Source organism: Chiloscyllium punctatum, chromosome 26 (genome assembly GCF_047496795.1).
Source record: "Chiloscyllium punctatum isolate Juve2018m chromosome 26, sChiPun1.3, whole genome shotgun sequence".
NCBI lineage: Eukaryota > Metazoa > Chordata > Chondrichthyes > Orectolobiformes > Hemiscylliidae > Chiloscyllium > Chiloscyllium punctatum.
Genome location: NC_092764.1, coordinates 78,239,137 through 78,259,381, shown reverse-complemented (window position 1 = coordinate 78,259,381; position 20,245 = coordinate 78,239,137). Strand labels below are relative to the sequence as shown.

The following is a 20,245-nucleotide window of genomic DNA, read 5'->3' as shown; positions in this document are numbered from 1 at the left end:
CAACCGGTCCATTCGATCTGATAGGATTTACAACCAATGGCATTTATTGCAGAAATAATCCTCAGTAACACATAAGGTCTCCCTAAACATATCACTCTATGAAGGGCTATTTTTGCTTCTTCCAATCTGCCGATGCAGAAAATAGCACCGAGTTATTCCTCTACAAAACACTGCTCCAGGCTAACTTAATATTTATGGCTTATATTTTTAAGTTTAATAAAGAGACATATCTCAATAAAACATATAATCAAGAAAGAACCCACTCTACTCATGGCGGTAGATTTACGGCAAGGCTATATTTAAAACTATTCACTTTTCTTTTCTGTACTGTGACCTCTCCCACATAGGTTCCTCCAAAATCAGTTGTGAATTATACTGCTTGTTAATTTTCTTAGATGCACTCCGATGTCCAGCAAAACAGGAATTCAACAGCAAAGGCAGTAACTGCGTAGGTACATTGCTGTGAAGTTAGCAGTGTGGGTTTCTTTCTCTCTCTCTTTCTTTCTCTCTCTCTCTTCTGCATTGACCTGAACATGTGCTGCCTTTGTCTGTTTATCTCCCTTTTAAAAGTGCTGTAGTTTTGACTTTTCTTTTCTCCAAAGTTCCAAAACAATGCATATAAAACAGTAGTTGCTGCTCCTGGAATTCGAAGAAATCACCTCCAACACCTAAAATACCTCAAAAAAGGAGCAGTCTATAACAGCCAGAAATTTTTCCTGTCCTCCACCTTGGATTACCCAGAATCTTGGATTGTTTGTTCGGTTTCTCATCTGTTAGAATTACCATGTTGGCTTCAGTTCTTTCATATGTAAATCCCAGAACTGTTTTTAAAGTTACATTCTCAAGTGAACTTTAACAATAGGTGCCATGTCAGTTCAGATAATGCATTGAAGGTATGAGCTTAACATCTTTCTGTCTGTGTCCCAATGTTCAGACCAATTCTATTTCTAAAAAAGGGCTTTACAGTCTCTTAAATGGATTCATGCAGTTTTTGAGCAAAATAAAATGTAATTCTGCAAGTACAAAATCACCCCACAAATTTATATGTGTGTGTGTGCGAGCGCGCGCGCATGTGGGGTGTGTGTGGGTGGGAGGGGTGTGAATGCCAGTGAGAGAGTGTGTGTATGCATATGTGTCTGTGTAAAGGGGTATACATCTGTGAGAGAGTGCGTGTGTGGATGAGAGTGTGGGGGGGGTACGTATGTGTGAGCGTGTGAGAGACAGCTTGTGTATGAGAGAGGGTGAGAGGGTCTGTGTGAGTGTATAGATCTGTGTGTGTGTGTTTGTGTGCATGTGTGTTAGAGAGTGTGTAGGGCAGTGGAGTCACCTGTAGTGTGACATGAACCCAAGGTTCCAATTGAGACCATCCCCATGGGTACCAAACTTGGCTATCAGCCTCTACTCGGCCACTTTGCATCGTTGCCTATCCTAAAGTCTGTCTTAGAGGATGGTCAGCTGAAGGTCCGATATCATATGTGCTGGATTGGTGAAGTGTTCCCCAACTGGGAGGGAACACTCCTGGCTGGTGATTATAGTGTGGTGTCCATTCATCCGGTGCCATAACCTCTGCTTGGTCTTGCCAATGTACCATACCTGAGGGTATCTTTGTCTGTATAGTATGAGATAGGCAACATTGGTCGGGTCGCATGTGTACCTGCCGCATACATGGTGGGTGGTGTCCCCACGTGTAATGGTGGTTACACCACCCACCGTGTATGCGGCAGGTACTCATGTAACACAGCCAACGTTGTCTATCTCATACGCTGCAGGCAAGGATGCCGTCAGGCATGGTACATTGGTGAGACAGAGCAGAGGCTATGGCAACAGATGAATGGACACCACACAACAATCCCCAGCCAGTAGTGTTCACTCCCAGATGGGGAACACTTCAGCGGTCTGGGACATACTGCCTTGAACTTTCAGGTAACCATCCTCCAAGACGGACTTTGGGACAGGCACTGTTGCAAAGTGGCTGAGCCAAGGCTGATAGCCAAGTTCGCTTCCCATGCGGATGGCCTCAAAGGGGACCTTGGGTTCATGTCACACTACAGGTGACCCCACTGCACTACACACTCTCTCACATACGTGCACACAAGCATGTGCGAACACACATTCCTACAAACCCATACATTCACACAGAGCCTCTCTCATACATAAACTCTCTCTCATACGCTCACACATACACACACCCCACTTTCTAACAATAGACCCATATTAGCAGAAGCCCAGGAATAACTCATCTGCAGACAGAACTAAGACACAACCTTAATACTCTGAATAAGTTAAAATATGTAAGAAAATATGCTGTATGTTTTTGTGTTGAAAATACCAATGATCATAAGAGATTTTAGTATGGCAGAGAGTAGTGTCCAAAGTACACAGAGTGGCAGGTGTGCTCACCCTCAAAACCCAAGGAGCAATAAATTACAGGTTTACTAATGAGAGAAAGGACAAAATATGTGAGAAACTGCTCGTCCAACTGAAGTCTCTATTTGACACTGCTTCAGCTCCTCTAATCGCAGGTCTCTTCTCTCCCAATCGAAGCTGCTCTGGAAACAAGAATCTATGACTGTAGAACTAGCGAGAGAGAGAGGGGGATTCTGTGGTTGTCCCACTGCTACCATTGAGAGAAGGGGTTTTGAAAACGTTAAGTTGGAGAGTGAAGATTTTCTACTGAATATAAAATTGCTGGAGGACACATAATTGGGTGAAAGAGTGTGGTATTGAAAAGCACAGCCTGTCAGGCAGCATCAGCAGAACAGGAAAATCGACGGTTCGGGCATAAGCCTTTCATCAGGAATGAGGCTGTCCTACCTGTCCATTATCCTTCCCACCTATCCGCTCCACCCTCCTCTCCGACGTACCACCTTCACCCCCACCTTCATTTACCTATCACATTCCCAGCTACCTTCTGCTCAGCACCAACCCCCTCCCATTTATCTTTCAGCCTCCTTGGGCCACAAGCCTCATTCCTGATGAAGGGCCTGTGCTTGAAATATTGAATCTCCTGCTCCTCAGATGCTGCCTGACCAGCAGTGCTTTGCCAGCACCATACTCTTCGAGTCTGATCTCCAGCATCTGCAGTCCTCACTTTCTCCGACATTATTGAGTGAGGTTTTGATTATTATCAGTATTGTCAAATACACCAAGGAGAGCACGAATGTTTCTATAACTCATTGCTTCAATCATCAGAGTGCCATCATGCTGGCAGCACAATAAATATATTGCAGTAATATGTCACAGCCTTGTCTAGTTTCACTCTGTAATGTATTAGTTTGCATAGACTCAGTAAATTTCCGTTCAAAGAGTGTTTTTCATTTGAAGATAACATTGACTATTGAATTCAAAGCTATAACTTAAATATAGTAAAGGTAGTCTTGTAGATAAGTGGGACAATCCACATCTCTGGAACTGAATGTGGACAGGTGGTTGAGTACCAGCTTGTAAATCCTTCCAACAGGTTTGATAGCAAGCAAGAGCAGGAGGATTTCCTGTGTAGCCATATTGCAATAAGCTACTGAAAACCACTGCAGTTCAGTACCAAGAACAATCACGGCATAATCCAATGGGAGTTCATGATCGCCAGCCCAATCTTAACATACGGCACTCGAAGGAGGACCAGGAATAGCTTCAGCTGGTTTAGTGGTTTAGGAAAATTAATTAGAGATATTTTGGACAGCCAACATATCTCCGCCTATTTCTATATTTGTGTGCATACATTCTATCCCCTTTAAAGAAACCATTTAAAGTACCATTGGGAGGTACTGTTAGTGAGTTAATCGTCCTTATAAAGTAGTAGGTATCTTTAATATGAATGGGTTACTTCTGAGGGGTTCCAATCTGTGTCTCATCAAAGCATAATGAGATATTAGTTTAGAAAAAATATTGAAATGTGAAATTATATAAAACCATTAATTATTTAATGGCGAACTTGGTGCTGCTGAATTAATTTATTCATTCCCTGTTTGCACCTCTTGAAGCCAATATTCTGACAAGTTTGTCAGCACTCACTTTCAACAGAAGCACTGACAGGATATAAACTTTAAGGTGACAGATCAAAACCAAAAAATGTTTGGTTGTGCAAATTGCTTGCAATTCATCTTTACAAGGGGCTGCAAACATGACACAAATTCCCAATAGGTTACCAGTGTCGAGTCATAAAGATTTTTATTCTGGAAATGAAGATACATTTATTACGGTACAAATATTGTGATCCCAGTCAGAATCCCTATTTCCAACCCAGATTAGCCAATAACGTTGACCAGACAAATTAAAGCAAAATTCTGCAGTTGCTGGATATCGGAAGTAAAAACAGAGTGCTGGAAAAACTCTGCAAGTTTGGCAGTATATGTGGTGAGAAAAACAGGATTAAGAGTTAATGAACAATTGCTCTTCGGAGCTGGGGGATTTGGGATTAAAGTCCAAGTGATCGAAGGTCTGAAGTGGAGGGGTAGCAGTCAACAGGAAGTTAGGGAGGTTTGGTTCCATTGTTTGGTGTGAAATCTGGTGTTTGTGAAGGTTATGGTTCAGGGAGGGGGTGGCAGTTTTAAAGCTAGCCAGAAGTAAAAGCAAATTTTAAGGACTATAACTTTTTCTGGCTCCCTTTTCAGGTAAGTCAGTTAGAACCATCCAGCTCTAACACAAAATTGGAGACTTGTTCAATGGGTAATTGCCATTGGAAATTTAATCTTCATGATTAGTTCGTTCAGAGTCAGTTGTGCTGGGACTAATGCATGGTCCTAACATGCAACTCCAGTCTATGTTTCGGCATTGACCATCTTCCAGTCAGGTCTGGGTCAATAACTTCACAAATGTGGTGCACAAGGACCAGCTCTCTGGAAGCTAGTGTTTCCAAATAAACTTGTTGACTATAACCCGGTGTTGTGTGATTTTTTTTTGTCCATCCTAGTCCAACACCGGCTCCTCCACAACTTTCCTACTGAGTTATAGGACCCAAGCCAGAAACATACTGTTGCTATGACTAAATTACTGTGAATTAAATATCAGAAACCTCCAACCTCCATTGCTTTCAATGAACTAAAAAGAATCTTCAAACCTGCAATATTTCCAGTTATCATCACAAAAATTAAAAATAAATTGACTTTTGGACTTTTTAAAAGTGGAAGAAAGGGAAATCATCCTATAGTTGCTCACTTGACTGTAACAAACATAAAAATCAAAACATGACCTCCAAAAATTCAAAAGTAGCACTCAGGAAAATCTTAAGATGAGCTTTCAAAAACACTATGTTGATCTCTGACAAAGAGTAATCATTGTTTACATTTGGGCAATGTGCATATTACTGGAATTCCATTGTACAAATACAGACATTATGCACTGTGTGGACCTACCTCTCACAATCAAGAACCTCTTCTGTTATGTGGTTAAGTGAGTCCCAACCAGAGTAGGCGAACAGCACAAAATATATTGCAAGGGATATCTTATCAGTATCAAGTGTAGAGCCTTGAAATGCAGAATCAAGGTTAGAATATTCCTCTGTAAGAAAGGAACAAGCAATAAATTTTGGGAGAACTTTTCACATTTTTCAATGCTGCAGAGAAACAACAGAAAGTCTCCATGCTGATGATCTAAAATTATATAAATTATATCTATAAATTATTTTGCTGCAAGAACTAGTTTAATATTTACAAATTTGCTGCTGATACCATACAGTGTGGGAACGTAAGTTGTGAGGAAGATACAATAAGAGGTCTTCAAGAGAATTTGAACAGGCTGTGACTGAGCTAGAAAATGGCAGAGGAAAAAATGAATAAATGTGAAGTAATTCACTTAGTCAGAAAAACAAAGGCAGAGTATTTCTTAAAAGCTAAGAGTTTGGAAAGTGTATGTGTCCAAAGGGAACTGGGAGTCCTTATTCAGGAGTAATTAAAAATTAGCATACATGCAGCAAGTATTTATTTTCTTCATTCATGGGATATGGATTTTGAAAGCATTTGGTAGCATTTATTGCCCATCTGTAATTGCCCTGGAGAGGGTGATGGTGAGCTATCTTGAATCACTGCAGGACACTAACTATTCTCTTAGGAAGTGAGTTCTGGGATTCTGACTCAGTAAAAGTAAAGGAATAGTGATATTTTTGTTATTCATTAGTGGGATGTGGACTTCGGTGGCTGACTAGCATTTATTGCCAGTCTCTAGCTGCCTTTGAGAACATGGTAGTGAGCTGGTCATGATATAGTTCCAAGGCAGGATGGTATGTGGATTGGAGGGGAAATTGTAGATTGTGGTGCTCCAATGCATCTGCTGCTGCCTAGTTCTTCTAGATTATAACGATCATGGGTTTGGAAGGTGTTGTCAGAGGATTCTTGGTGAGTTACTACAACTTGTCCTAAAGATGTTTATCACTACTGCTCCTGTGCTTTAGTGATCAAGAGTGTGAATGTTGAAGGTTGAAGGTTGGGTGCCAACCAACAGGCTTCTTGATCTTGGATGACATCAAACCACTTGACTGTTGCTGCAATCGTCCAAGCAAGTGGACAGCATTCCATCCCACTCCTGACTTGTCCCTTGTATATTTTGATCAGGCAATGGGAAAACAGGAGGTGAGTTACTCATTGCACAATTCCTAGACTCTGACCTGCCATTGTATATATTTATATGGCTGATCAATTCAGTTTTTGATGAATGGTAATCCACAGGGATTGTGGGGGATTCAATAATAGTAATGCTATCAAATGTCAAGGGATGATGGTTAAGGTTTCTTTCGTTGGAGATGGTCATTTTCTTCTAGCACTGAAGTTACTTGTCACTTAACAGCCTAAATGTCTTGCTGCATATGGCCATGAACTGGTTCAGAATCTCAGCAGTAAAGAATGTTGCTGAATACTATTATTTCAGATTCAGCAGTGAGCACTTGGAATTCTGACCTTATGACAGAATTCAGGTCATTAATAAAGCAACTGAAAATAGTTGGGTCCAGGTGACTACCTTGAGGACCTCCTGCAATAAGGTCCTGAGGCAACAACTATAACCACCTTTCTTTGTGCTAGGTATGGAGTGTTTTGCACAGAACCTATTGATTCCAATTTTGTCAGGATTTTTTGATGCCCTCCTTTGTCAGATATTGCATTGATTTGACTCTCACTTCACCAGGTTAATTATTTTACTCTTTGCAGCAATGTAATGAGCTTGTTATGTCAATTTGGAGGGTATTTGTGGGTCTGGAGTTATAGGAGGACAAACTAGTTATGGAGAACAGATTCCTTCCTTAATGGACATCAGTGAATCAAATAGATTTCTATGACAATCCTTCTATTTGAGGATGCTGTCTACTCAGGTAAATCAAGAAATGTTTCAGTACACAAAGATTGATATATTTTAAAATCTCAATGGCAACTAATATTCCATCAATTATGGTTTTATGATACCATAAAACTAAATTTTAATTTCAGATTTATTAACCAAATTCAGCAGTTGATGGAATTTAAGCCCATATTTTACAACATTACTCCATAACCTTAACATTGTTACTAGTCTCCCCTCAATTATAAATTAGTCAAACACTTCAGATTCAGAAAAACTAGATTGATTGCATGATGATTTCCTAAATATCCTGCTAACACATCTTAATAACAGATTTGCATTTTCTCTATGATGGATATTAAACAATGCCCAGACACATTTCATAAAGTGTTGCAAGTAAAATAATCTAAAAGTTACTTCAGTTGCACAAAGCCCTGATTAGAACACACCCCTGGCACAGAGAGACTTTCTGGGCACCACATCTTAAGAGGAATAGATATACAATTGGTTCTGATATAACATGATAATCCTGTTCATGTGCGATCTCGCATTACAAGAAAATTTACAGTAGCCGCGTTATTTAAACTAATGGGGCTAGAATTGTGTTATAATCATTACAAGTAAGGAAAATAAAATTCATGTTCTACAAATAATGGCCTAAATTCTTCAGTTGTGTTAACGCCAATTTGCGTTGAAGAAACGTGTTATGACAGAATTGATTGTATTAGTCAGAGGATGTACAGCATAACCATATCAGAATGATATCTTGGACTCCGCTGCACAAACTATTGTCACACTCCATGGAACTCAGAAAGTTAAAGACTGATTTAATTACAATATTCCTTGAATAGGGTGGATGTAATCATACCCATTGGTTGGTGAGTCTACAACAATGGGGCATAGTCTAAAAATTGGAGACAGACCTTTCAGTAGCAAAACTGTTGTCAACTGTCCTTTGATCTGAGGATGTTGACAAGTCATGTAAATCAGAAAATACTTTAACACACAAAAACGGTAATTTCTGCAAATGGCAATTGATGTTCTATTTATTAGTTATTTTAATGTAAGGTTGTTGAGATTTTTGTTCACCAGATTATTGAGGGATATGGAACAAAAGCAGGTTTATGGAATTGGATCACAGATCAGTCATGATTTAACTGAATGATAGAACAATCCCGTGGGGCAAAATGACCTACTCTTCTTTACTTGACTTTACTCAAATTGACACCCTATCAAAAAGACAGTGCTCCCAACTGCACAGAATTCCTTCAGTATGAACCATCAGGGTGTGTTTTCGTCATGTTCAAATCCCACGTTCAAAAGAACGCTCAATGGTCTGACAAAGTCGCAAGTGCTACCAATTGATCCATGGTTCATGAAGAACAATTTCACAATTTGTAAGTGACACTAAATTGAGCATATAGTTAACATCAAGGACTAATACATTAAAACATTAAATGTGTATAAGATGTGCATATTTGACAAAACAATCCAGGTGAAACCTTCTCTGAACTACTTCAAATGAACTATTATGTTTCCTTAAAGCAGGATCCCAAACTGCTCACAGTACTCCAGATGAGGTCTCACCAACACATTGTACAGGTGCAGTAAGACTTCCCTCCTTTTATGCTCCCAAACCCTTGAAATAAGGACCAACATTTCATGAGTCTTGTTGATTACATGCTGCACCTTTGTGCTGGCTTTCTCAGTTTCTTAAGGAAGTGATGGTTGCAGATGCAATTACAATGTTTAAAAGACATTTGAAGAGATACACGAATAGGAAAGGTTTGGAGGGATATAGGCCAGGAGCAGGCAGGTGGCACTAGCTTATGTTCGGCATGGACTCGTTGGATTGAAGGGTCTGTTTCCATATTATATCATTCTATGACTCTACTCCGAATCCCTTCACATTGTAGCTTTCTGCGGTTTCTCTTTATTTAAATATAATCCTGTTCTTTTGTTCTCCCTTTCAAAATGAACATTTTCCCACATTATCTTCCATTTGCAAACATTTTTCCACTCACTTAACCTATCAATATCTCTCTGTATTCTATTAGCATCTGTCTCGCAACTTGCCTTCCACCTATTTGTGTGTCAACTGCAAATTTTGCTACAGTATATTCACTTCCTTCCTCCAAACCATTAATACATATTGTAAACAGTTGTGAATCTTGCACTGATCTCTCTGGAATTCTAGTAGTTACCGATTGCCTGAAAAAAGAACCCCTTATCCCCACTTGTCATTTCCACCTCATTAGTCTTATCTTTTAACTTAACCTTTTGTTGTATATCTTGTCCCAGGCCTTCTGGAAGTTCAAATATAACATTACCCTCTATCCATCCCATTGAGACTTCCTTGAAAAACTCTAATAAAATTATCCAGTGTGATTTCCCTTTCATTAAGCCATGATGACGTTGCTTGATGAGATTATGATTTTCCAATGTGCTGCTATTACTTCCTTCATAATTGATAACAACATTTTTTCAACAATAATTGTGAGATGAAGATGGGTAATAGGACCACTATGTGGCGTTAAACATATGTGGAACAATAGGCTAAATGGTTTAGTACTTTTAAAGCTCTTACCTTGACTGAGTTTAACCAATCCTGTAATAATAATGATGCAAATGCCAAGCAATTTGGTAAATACAAGTACATCCTGTACTTTGGTTGCCCATTTCACGTTGGCACAGTTTATAAAAGTAAGCAGACCTGCATGTGAAAAGTACAAGGATGTAACATTGAAGTAACTGCTGGGATTTCAAATGTACTTATATTTAAGCTATCACTTGATTTATTGATCTCAGTATATCCAGTTTGCTTACTTAGATTTGGTTTACATTACACAATCATAATTTCAACAGAATAGAATAATTAATTCATCACTGAGTTAACCATTTCATACTATAGCTGGAAGTTCTCCATGTTATTTCTAAGTGTGAGGGCAACTCTGTTAAGTAATGACTAACATGCCACCTCCCAAGGATAAAATTTCTGAACCTGCCACTTGCCAATCAGCTGATTAAGATCTGAAAACCATACAAAGCCTTTCACTCCTCCACACAAAAAAAAAGCTGTCCTAAAGACAAGAAAACATTTTTTGTCTTACCCTGGCATGGGGGTTGTGGGAGAGGAGGATCGTGGGGTTCAGAGACAAAGGCAGAAGCCCACCATCTATGCCTCTGCTTGACTCCAATTTGGGGCAGTTGGAGTCCCTCACTCACGTGGGGCAGGTTGCTAATATTTCATGGTTAGGAAACTAGCCAACTCCTTGCTTGCTGGGAAGGTGAATATCGGTTAGGTGGTGAGTTGAAGCCCTGAGGTGGCCAGTAATTGACCACTTAAGGGCCTTAATGTTGATGAGTCGAGAAAGTTGCTAATGGTGATTGTTTCTCAACATTTCATCGTAGAGGTATTGAGAAGAGTTGAGTTTCTCTCTGGAACTAACTCATTAACTTATTTCTGAGTTAGAATTGGTTTTATTGCCACATGTGCTCAAGTACAGGAATATAGTGACAGTGAAAAGTTTACAATGTCGCCCCACATGGCACCATCTTAGGTACAAATCTTAGGTAAAAAATAGAGATTAAAAAAATTACAATACCTTACAGTTAGCTATTCATAGTATATTAGAAAAATTAGAACCAAAGTTAAAAAAGGGTCTGCAGTAGATCAATACAGAGGGGTTCCACACATGGTCTCACCAGGCTCGCAAGCCACTGACTGCCTGCACTGGTCCCCAGTCTAAAAACCATCCCTGGTCCAGGCACTGTCCCATTCTGCTTGGGCCTCTAACCTGCTTACTGTCCCTGCACTGCTCAGGGTACATTGGCCATCCTCGGATAGTTTGGGCCTCCAGCCTGCAGGCAGTCCCAGTTCCGCTTGGACCTCCAGACCGCTAGCTGTCCCCACTTTGCTCAAGCCTTGAGCCCACTCTGCTCCATTCCTCCAAGCCACTTTACTTTGGCCCTCAGCTGCTCCAATGATGTCACTGCTACACCAAAGTACGTTTTTTTAAAAATACAGGAACAGAAAATAGGAGCAGGAGTGGGCTATTCAGCCCTTCAGTTCTGCTCCTCCATTCAATATGATCATTGCTGATCATCCAACTCTCTTGTTTCTACATTCTCTCTGTAACTTTTGATCCCTTAATCCCTAAAACCTATATCTAATTATTTCTTTGAAAACAGCCAAAATTATGGCTTCAATAATTTTCTGTGGCAGAGAATTCCACAGCCACTGTGTAAAGAAGTTCTTGCCACCACCATTGAGGGGAAAATGATGCCAAAATAGGAGGTCAGTGGTCCATATATATATTTTTTTGTTCTTTGAAAGAGCTATCCAATTAATCCCTTTCCAGGTCCCATCTGTCTCTTGTACTTATGCCAAACATTTTAAATGTCCTCTCTGATTACAACCCTTCCTGCTTGTGGAAATAAGTTTCTTATATATTCTATCAAAGTTATCTATTTAAATGTATTATTAAAGGAATTAAATCAGTTTCAGCTAGTTTCCAGTTAAAATGTTTTCAGTAAAAACAAATGGGACAAAACTGTAGAACCACAGATGTACAAAGATAGGATAAAGAATGGAGACACAAAAGGGCAAGACCAGGGATGCAAAGAATGATGGGGAGTAGGGGGACCAATAGCCCAATAACCAGAAAGTAAAGTAGGGCCTTGGGCAAAATTCAAACAATGCCTATTGTACATTTGTTTCAATCAGACTGTTTTGACACACCTTCTGAACCAGAACAATAAACTGTGCGAAAATACTAAACTACACTGGAACATCTGGTCAATCCAGGTGAATTGTTCAGAAAATAATTCACTGTATCACTTGTGTATAAAAGCTGGAGATCTTGAAATTTTTCAGAGTTAGTCTTATAACTGATGAGAATGATTCTCCTTTCATATGCCTGAATAAACAACCATTATCCTAACTGAGTCACCTGGCAGCTTGTCAAGCTCAATGATTGTAGAATGTAAGAAGTTGGCAGGATCTCCTGGTCATGTTCCCTGCATTTGGTTGAGTACATTTTCTATTACCCAAAGTTGGGTAAGTGAGCTGCATTGGACTGATATGGATGAGATCCAAAGGATTTGAAGGACTCAGAACAGAAGGTACCACGTTTGGAGGTCGAACTGTGTTAGCAGGAGATCTAAAACGGCTCAGACAAGTTCAGACCCCTCAGGAGTCACTAGTACAACATGATTGTGTAGTTGGGAGACTATGAACATGCAGGCTAGTGAATATCTGGAGAAAGAATACAAAAGATGCTTCTGGGAAAAAAAGTCAGAAAATCAGGTTTAAAATAGAATTTGTCATGTAAAATGACATACCTTTTGAAGAATGTATGAGTCACAAGGCATTTCTGAGTTTTCTTTGCACCTTTTCCTGAATTGCAGCACAAGGGATGCAAAAATAGTGAATGAAGATATAGCCACACACACACACACACACAAGTTGCTACGGAAAAAAAATAGAAGAAGATGAAATTTAAAATAAAAAGAAACTTCAACAACAGCTTTTTGAATTTGAAATAATTTTGAGATGTGACATTATTAAGGGAATTTAGCAACTCAATTTTGGAAAACCGTGACATGTAAGTGAAAGCAATATAAAGAATTGCAAGAGGTGTTCATACCTGGAATCAAGTAAATATGTTAGATTTTTATCTTAAGAATATAGTAGAAATATTTTATTTGACAGTAAATGTTTGCTAAGACTCTTGAATAAAATAGAAAGGTAATAAGACAATGCCTCACTTAGAAGAGATGTCAGAAACAGTAAATATATTTTGTTTTGCGTACTTGGAATAACTTACTAGGGTGTAATTTGATTGATATCTATCAATTTAGGATTTATGTAGGTTACTGTGAAAGGACAGTGCAGGTGAGGATGACATACAAAATAAAGTTTGAACTCCAACAATTAATATTTTGGGAACTAAAATAGGAAGAGTTAGGATTATCCAGTTTATGGAGAAAATAACAGTAGGATCTTTTGATTTGGTAGTTAAACTACTCATACTTAAAGTGGCAGCAGTCAAGAAATATCAATAATTTTATAAGAGAATTTTAATTACTGAGATAATCTATAGATGATCAATACCAACACTGGTGGACAGTGATCATCCAGTACTTTAGTTGTGATGGGCAGGTGAAATAGAACCTTGAAAATACATTGCAATGTTGGTTACAGATGTGTACGCATAATGTGCTAGCACACTCACAGGGCTAACATTTACACTGATAGTACATATGCTTTTGAAATAGTATATGATTATATTCAAGGAGTTGAGGGACTACATACCCTAGGGAGGGGTACATATGCAGCATGAGAAAGTTAAAGAATTAGTTAAAACTGCAAGACTACCATGAGAGGCAGCAGTGGTAATGGTTAAAGCACACCAGAATAGACATCAGCCAAGTAGCAACTAAAGGGCAGATGAGGCAACCACACTGCCCCAAGAACCAAATGGTTGCAGTAACAATTGTGCAGGATGAGGAGAATATTTACACAGAGATACAGAAGTACAGGAAAAAAGTAATTGGCAGAACAGTAGAATGTACCAATAGTGTCTGGAGGAGAGAAAAAAGCTACATTCAGCATAATCTTGTGAAAATATACCATGGCCATGCCACAATGGGAGGGAAGTCATGTTGGGAAGCATGAAAAGGTGCTCATGGTGGGGAAGGGGGTTGGTGGGAGAACGGGAAGACATGTAGCAAAACATTGCCAGTTGATGTTTGATATGGCCAGTCAAAGTCTGCATGTTGCAACACCCTAAACAAAAGGGCTATTAGAACAATTGCAAATAGATTTCATGAGATCATTCCACCAAATCAGGAAAAGATTTTTGTTTGGTCATTATTGACCAATTTGAGGTGCACGGATCCTGTCTGCATGAGACCATTCAACCACTGTTACTCAAATGATGGGAGAAGAGACATTGTAATACTCTTCAGTCGATACTGGAAGAGGTCAAACTGAAGCCATGTGGTCAGGAACAGATTTTGCAGGTGCTGAAATGTCTGAAGAAAAGATAAAAGATTTTTTTTGGGAGGGAAGTCAGAAAGCCAAGTTTAAAATGGAATTTGTTTTAGAAAAATTGGAAATACCATTACAGATTGAGTTGGATGAGGGAATACACTTTACAGGATCACTGATTAAATTAGTTTAAGTTCTGAGAATAAAACAAAATTTACATCCCTTCCCACTTGTAGAACTCAAGCATGGTAGAGCAAAGGAAGAGGACACTAAAAAGATGGGTAGCAAAAGCCATCTAGGAGACTGGGAGGGAATGGAAACATTTATTGCCTCATATCCTAATAGGTCTCAGGGCAACACCCAGTAATGCAACCAGATTAACTCCAAATGAATTAATGACAAATAGGGAAGTGACATTACTAAAGGATGTTGTGATTGGTAGTGAAGAAGTAAGACCCATAAAAGACACCTGTAAGAGAGACTGTTATTAAAAAAAATTGAGAGCGCGTTGTGCAAGCAGTGGATCAAGCCGAGGTAATCATTGTAGGAGATAGGGTGCAGATCAAAGTGAAGAAGCTGTGATACACAGCAAAATGGATAGGACTTTATAAAGTGATCATAATTAGTGATTTGTACACCTGTATGGACATGAAAGCAAAAGATCATTGGAAGCATTTGTCTCAGATGAAACACCTTATAATCTGATTTTATTTTATAGGATTAATCATGATCAACTGGTGATGACTGAAAGGTTATTTGCTTGAAACAGGAACTCCTAGGTGAGAAAATGACCTCACATTCCAGCCATCAGATAGTGACAAGGACATATCCCTGTGTCTTAAACAAGGGATCTGGCAACCAAAACACAACCCCACCCACAACTGCAACTTTATCAATGAAAAAGGGAAAGATCCTGAAACCAGAAATAACTGACTCACCTAAGTCCAGGACCAAACAATTGCCTAGATTTGGTAAAGAATGATAAAACTGATATGATAATTGAATGGCACCTGGCATTTTGAACATCCCCAATATTAGTTTGCCTGAGTACTGTTTGGTTTAGACCTAAGCATTGGAGTTAGATTTGGTAAAGAAAAGTGACAACATAGGCAGCTAGTGGGTGCATTCCCACTTCAGGGAAAAAGTTGACTGAAACACTGTCTGGTCAATGATGTTGCTAAAGGTGCCTCAGTAGTAATTTTGATTGGTTTGGCAACAGTAGACCTAAAGGTTCAGATTTTACATTTTGAACTTTAGAAAATTCGAGAAAAAGGACAAGGGATCCAGGAAAGAAGGCTCAGTATAGACCAAGAACAGATACAGGTAATTAAGAGCTTGGTCACTGTACAAGAAATTATGTATAGCAAAAAATATCATATGATGTGGTCAGAAATGATGCTTGCAGCACTTAATGATTATGGATGCTTGAGAAAACCTGAGTCAAATTCATGAGGTGAGATACACCTGTGGATGACCAATATGCAGATGACATGGTACAGCAAGCACAGCCTGAAAAGCTACCATTCAAAGGATTAATAGGGGTTATGCAATCCTAGTTATATCAAAATCAATGCACATTAAGACATTAAATACGGTTCTGCAAGTGAAATTAGGGATGATTATTATGTAGGTTATCTTAATATACTGTCACATGCTGTAGAGATATGAGGTAATATGGTACTTTAGGTAGATGTAGTGTGCAAGCGTCTTTGGTAGTGTATTAACATCTGATATGAATCAGAAGTATCAAAATATGGCTTAGTGGTAAAACCAACTATATTTAGGAAGCGATGTGAGCTGGAGTGGAACCAACTCTAACTCCATATCTGAGTTCAGGGAGATATTGCATTCCCATGTTATAGGAGGAAAACTGTCATGACTGTCTGTAGTGCACTGGAACTGAAGGCCAGCTATTCCCCAGTTGGAAAAATGTTAAAGATAAAGATTTTTTAGAAGTATGTAAGATTCCCCTATTTACCTGTCTTTTAGACCCAAACTGACAAAAAGCATGAATGATGTTTCTGTACTTAACAAAAATGACTACTTATTACAAATGTATCCCAGACTGTTGAGTGGGGCAAAGGAAGAAATAGCAGGGTGATGACAATAATGTTAAATTCTTCTATGATCACAGAAGTAGTGCCAGAGTACTGGAATACAGCCAAAATAGTACCATTATTTATGAAGTGAGGAAGGGATGAACCAAGAAATTACAGGCCAGTCAGTGGTGGAGAAAATATCAGAAGAAATTCTGAGGGACAGAATTAATCTGCACTTGGGATTAATCAAGAACAATCAAAAAGGCTTTATTAAGGGTAGGCTACTCTGATGACTTGAATTGAATTTTTCGAAGAAGTGACCAGGTGTATAGATGAGGGCAATATAATTGATGTTGGACTTGGTCTTAAGGAAGGCTTTTGATAAGGGCTTGCCTAGGAGACTGATAACAAAGGTAAGTGCACCTGGGATCCAAGGAAATTCGGCATAATGGTTTCAGAATTGTCTGAGTGGCCGTAAGCAGAGGGTAATGATTGAGGGTTTGGAAATGTGTGTCCTGTGGGGATCCGTGGGTATCAGTGTTGGGGCCTTTGTTTTTTGTGATACATTTAAATAATTTAGACTTGGTACGGTGGCCTTAATTGATTAATGCATTGAGTATAGGATTTGGGATGTCATGTTGTGGCTGTACAGAACACTAGTTAGGCCACACCTACTCCATTCAATTCTGGTCTCCCTCCTATAGGAAAGATGTTGCAAAACCTGAAAGGATGCAGAAAAGATTTATAAGGATATTGGAGGGTTTGAGCTACAGGGAGAGGCTGAGTAGGCTGGGGCTGTTTTTCCTGGACCATTGTCAGCTGAGGGTTGATCTTATGAATTCTAAAATCTTTATAATTATAAAGATTTATAAAATCATGAGGGCCATGGATAGGATGAATAGATAGGTTTTCTTTCTCAGTGTAGGAGAGTCCAAAATTAGAGGATATTGCTTTAAGGTGAGAGGGGAAGTATTTAAAAAGGACCAAAGGGACAACTTTTTCATGCAGTGGGTGCTGCGTATACAGAATGAGCCACCAGAGAAAGTGCTGGAGGCTTGTACAATTACATCATTTAAAAGCTATCTGGATGAGAATATGAATAGGAAAGGTTTACAATGATATGGCCAAATGCTGGCAAATGGGACTAGATTAATTTAGGATATCTGGTTAGCATGGATGAGTTGGACCGAAGTTGTTTCTGTGCTGTACAACTCTATGAATGTGGGACAGCTGATCAGTAAGTTGCCGGATGCTATGAAATTTACTGGGGTGGTTGATTACAGGAGGATGTAGACAGAAAGGTCAAATCGGTTGATCAGTGACAGATGAAATTTAATCAGATAAGTTTGAAGAAATGCACTTGTACAAGATAAACAAGACAAGGGATTACATGAGAAATGTTGAGTCTGAGGAAGCACCAAGAAACAAAGGGGCCTTGCTGTGCCTTCAAAGTATTGGTACAGGCAGATAAAGTGGTTAAGGTGGCAAATGGAATTCTTGCTTTTATGAACTGAGGCATAGAGTTTCAGAGCACCAAGGTTATGTTGGAACTGAATGTTGGTGAAGCCACACATTGAGCTTGTGTGCAGTTCTGGAATCCACATTATAGGAGAGAGGTGATTGGAAAGAGTATGGAGGAGATTTATCAGGATATTGCTTGGAATAGAGAGTCTTAGGTCTGAAGAGAAATTGGACAGACAGGGGCTGTTTTCCTTGGAACATAGGAGACTAAGAGGGTATATGACTGAGATGAATAAAATTATGAGGGGCATTGATAGGGGAGACAGGAAGGAACTTTTTCTCTTAGGGGAGTAATCAATCACCAAGTGGTTTTGATTTAAGAAAAGAGGCAGATGATTTAGAGGGGATGTGAGGAAGAATGTAAATAAACAAATATAAACTCTGTTAACATATAACTCGACTAGTTAAAACTCTCCCTTAACTCCACCTTACACATATATACGGATAGATACAAAAAGAAATGGGTGTTTAGCATGGAGAGAAAGATTAGGAAGGCAGTTAAATGGTTTCTGTCCACAGGATTTGCTGAGATGATTCTTTTAATGATCAGAATGCTGCTTTTTGATCTTCCTTCTCCAGATACTTTCACACTTTCATACTCCAGGTACTTCTCATTACTTTACATGAGAAACAATGTGATTGGTTCACACTTACAAAAAGTCTCTGACTTAATAATAAGTCACAGTTTACAGCAACTGATGAGAGAAAATAAACTATCTTCAGGCTTGAGGTGTTCTTTACTCCAGAGCAACTCCAGAGGTCTGATGGCTTCTGCTCTCAACATTCGGACTCCTAATCTGTTCAGCTGCCTGGGAGACAATCACATAATTGTTGGCAGAAGGTGGCGTTTGTAATTGATAACTGGTCAGCATTTCACAGCCCAATCAACCACTTGTTGCTAGTCAAATCTTCACTTGTGCACATTTTGTCTGTAACTAGGCTTTCCTCACAGTTTGAAGCAACAGCTATATAACCAGCACTTAGGAATAGCTGTTAGGAACCTGAGTTTCTTGATTTGAACGTTCTTCTCAAGCATGTACCTTTTGAATTTGATATAGAGATTTTCACTGTTTATTCTCTCCTTAAGGGGAAAAAAAGATGCCATGTCCTTAAAATTCATGAATGCAAAAATAATTGGCTTGACTGTGCCAGTTATGTCAATGGATTTATCAAATTATAGTGAAAAGCATTCACAGACCTTCAAGCCCCCCATACTCTCTGAAAGATGTATTAAGACAAAGATTCTAGTTGTCTTGCTACTGTGGAGGCAAGAAGTGTAATTCTCTGCCATCATTTTTTTCTTATTTGCTCTTAAAATCTTTGAGTAAAGAATCAGTCGTGGCAGTCATTGCTATGAGGGGGTAAGTTGGATCAGTTGGCTGGTTTGCCATGCAGAGTGATGCCAATAATGTGGGTTCAATTCCTGATCTGGCTGAGGTTACCATAAAAGAATCTTTTTCTCAACCTCACCTCTCGCCTGATGTATGGTGACTATTAAGTTAAACTGTCGCCAGTTGTCTCTCCCTCTCCTTCTCTCTGATGATAAAGTCGACCTATGGTTAGGTAAACTATTTCTTGAGGTTTGCCAGATGCAGCAAATGTGAAATAATGTATTGGTGTTGCTGGTTTAGGAAAAAAAGTTACCAATGAGTTTTCAAAACAGCCTTCAGCTCGTCACCTTTCTTTGTCTGTTGTTCAAAGAAAAACTATCTTTGTATTCACTCTGCATTGTTGTGAGGCTTCAGTCAAAATTTCCCTTCTTACATTATTGTTTCAGCTTGTAATTTCTGACATCATTCTGTCACTGGTCACACTCCAGGTAGGTCTCTGGATCCATGCCTCTTGACTATGCAGATTGTTGTTGGCTGTTTTCAAGTGTACAGGCACAGGAGATCATTTTTGTTTGTGATTTGTTTCCAGGTCTCCTAATTGGCTTACACTCCTCAGATATTGGATATGGGGAGTATCAGCATTCCCCATTCTCTTTTTTTAATCTTGTATGGAGCTCTTAGATAAGGTAAGAAAAAAACTGCTGGTTTACAGAGACCAGTTAGAGGAGAGGGACGAGCTAATCTACTCTTGCAGAGAATGTAAATGGACATTATGGGCTGAATAGTCTTCTCTGATTCTAGTTATGCAATATACAGTCAGTTCTGATATAATATGATAGTTCCGTTCTTGTGGGATCTTGCATTATCAGAAAATCATGCAGTAGCTGCACCATTTAAACTAATGGGGCCAGGAGTGTGTTATAGCTAAAAGAGATAAGGAAAGTTCACATTCTACAAATAACGGTCTAAATTCTTCAATTGCATTAAAGCCAATTCACGTTGAAGAAACGTGCATTACAGGAGAACTGACTACTTGCTTCACACATCAGTTCCTAGCATATTACTTATCCATTTGTTTGCAATGTCACCACAAAACA

At 39.1% G+C, this 20,245-nt stretch overlaps 1 protein-coding gene across 1 annotated transcript in view; it reads right to left on the bottom strand.

Annotated features, from left to right (window-relative positions):
- LOC140453205 (Y+L amino acid transporter 2-like) overlaps positions 1–20,245 on the bottom strand; it is a 64,682-nt gene that overhangs the window by 29,570 nt on the left and 14,867 nt on the right. The window contains exons 2-3 of the mRNA XM_072547740.1: positions 9,851–9,976; positions 5,352–5,496 (exon numbers count right to left, since the gene is read on the bottom strand). Coding sequence (XP_072403841.1) covers positions 5,352–5,496; positions 9,851–9,976 — 271 coding nt within the window. The remainder of the gene's footprint in view (positions 1–5,351; positions 5,497–9,850; positions 9,977–20,245) is intronic.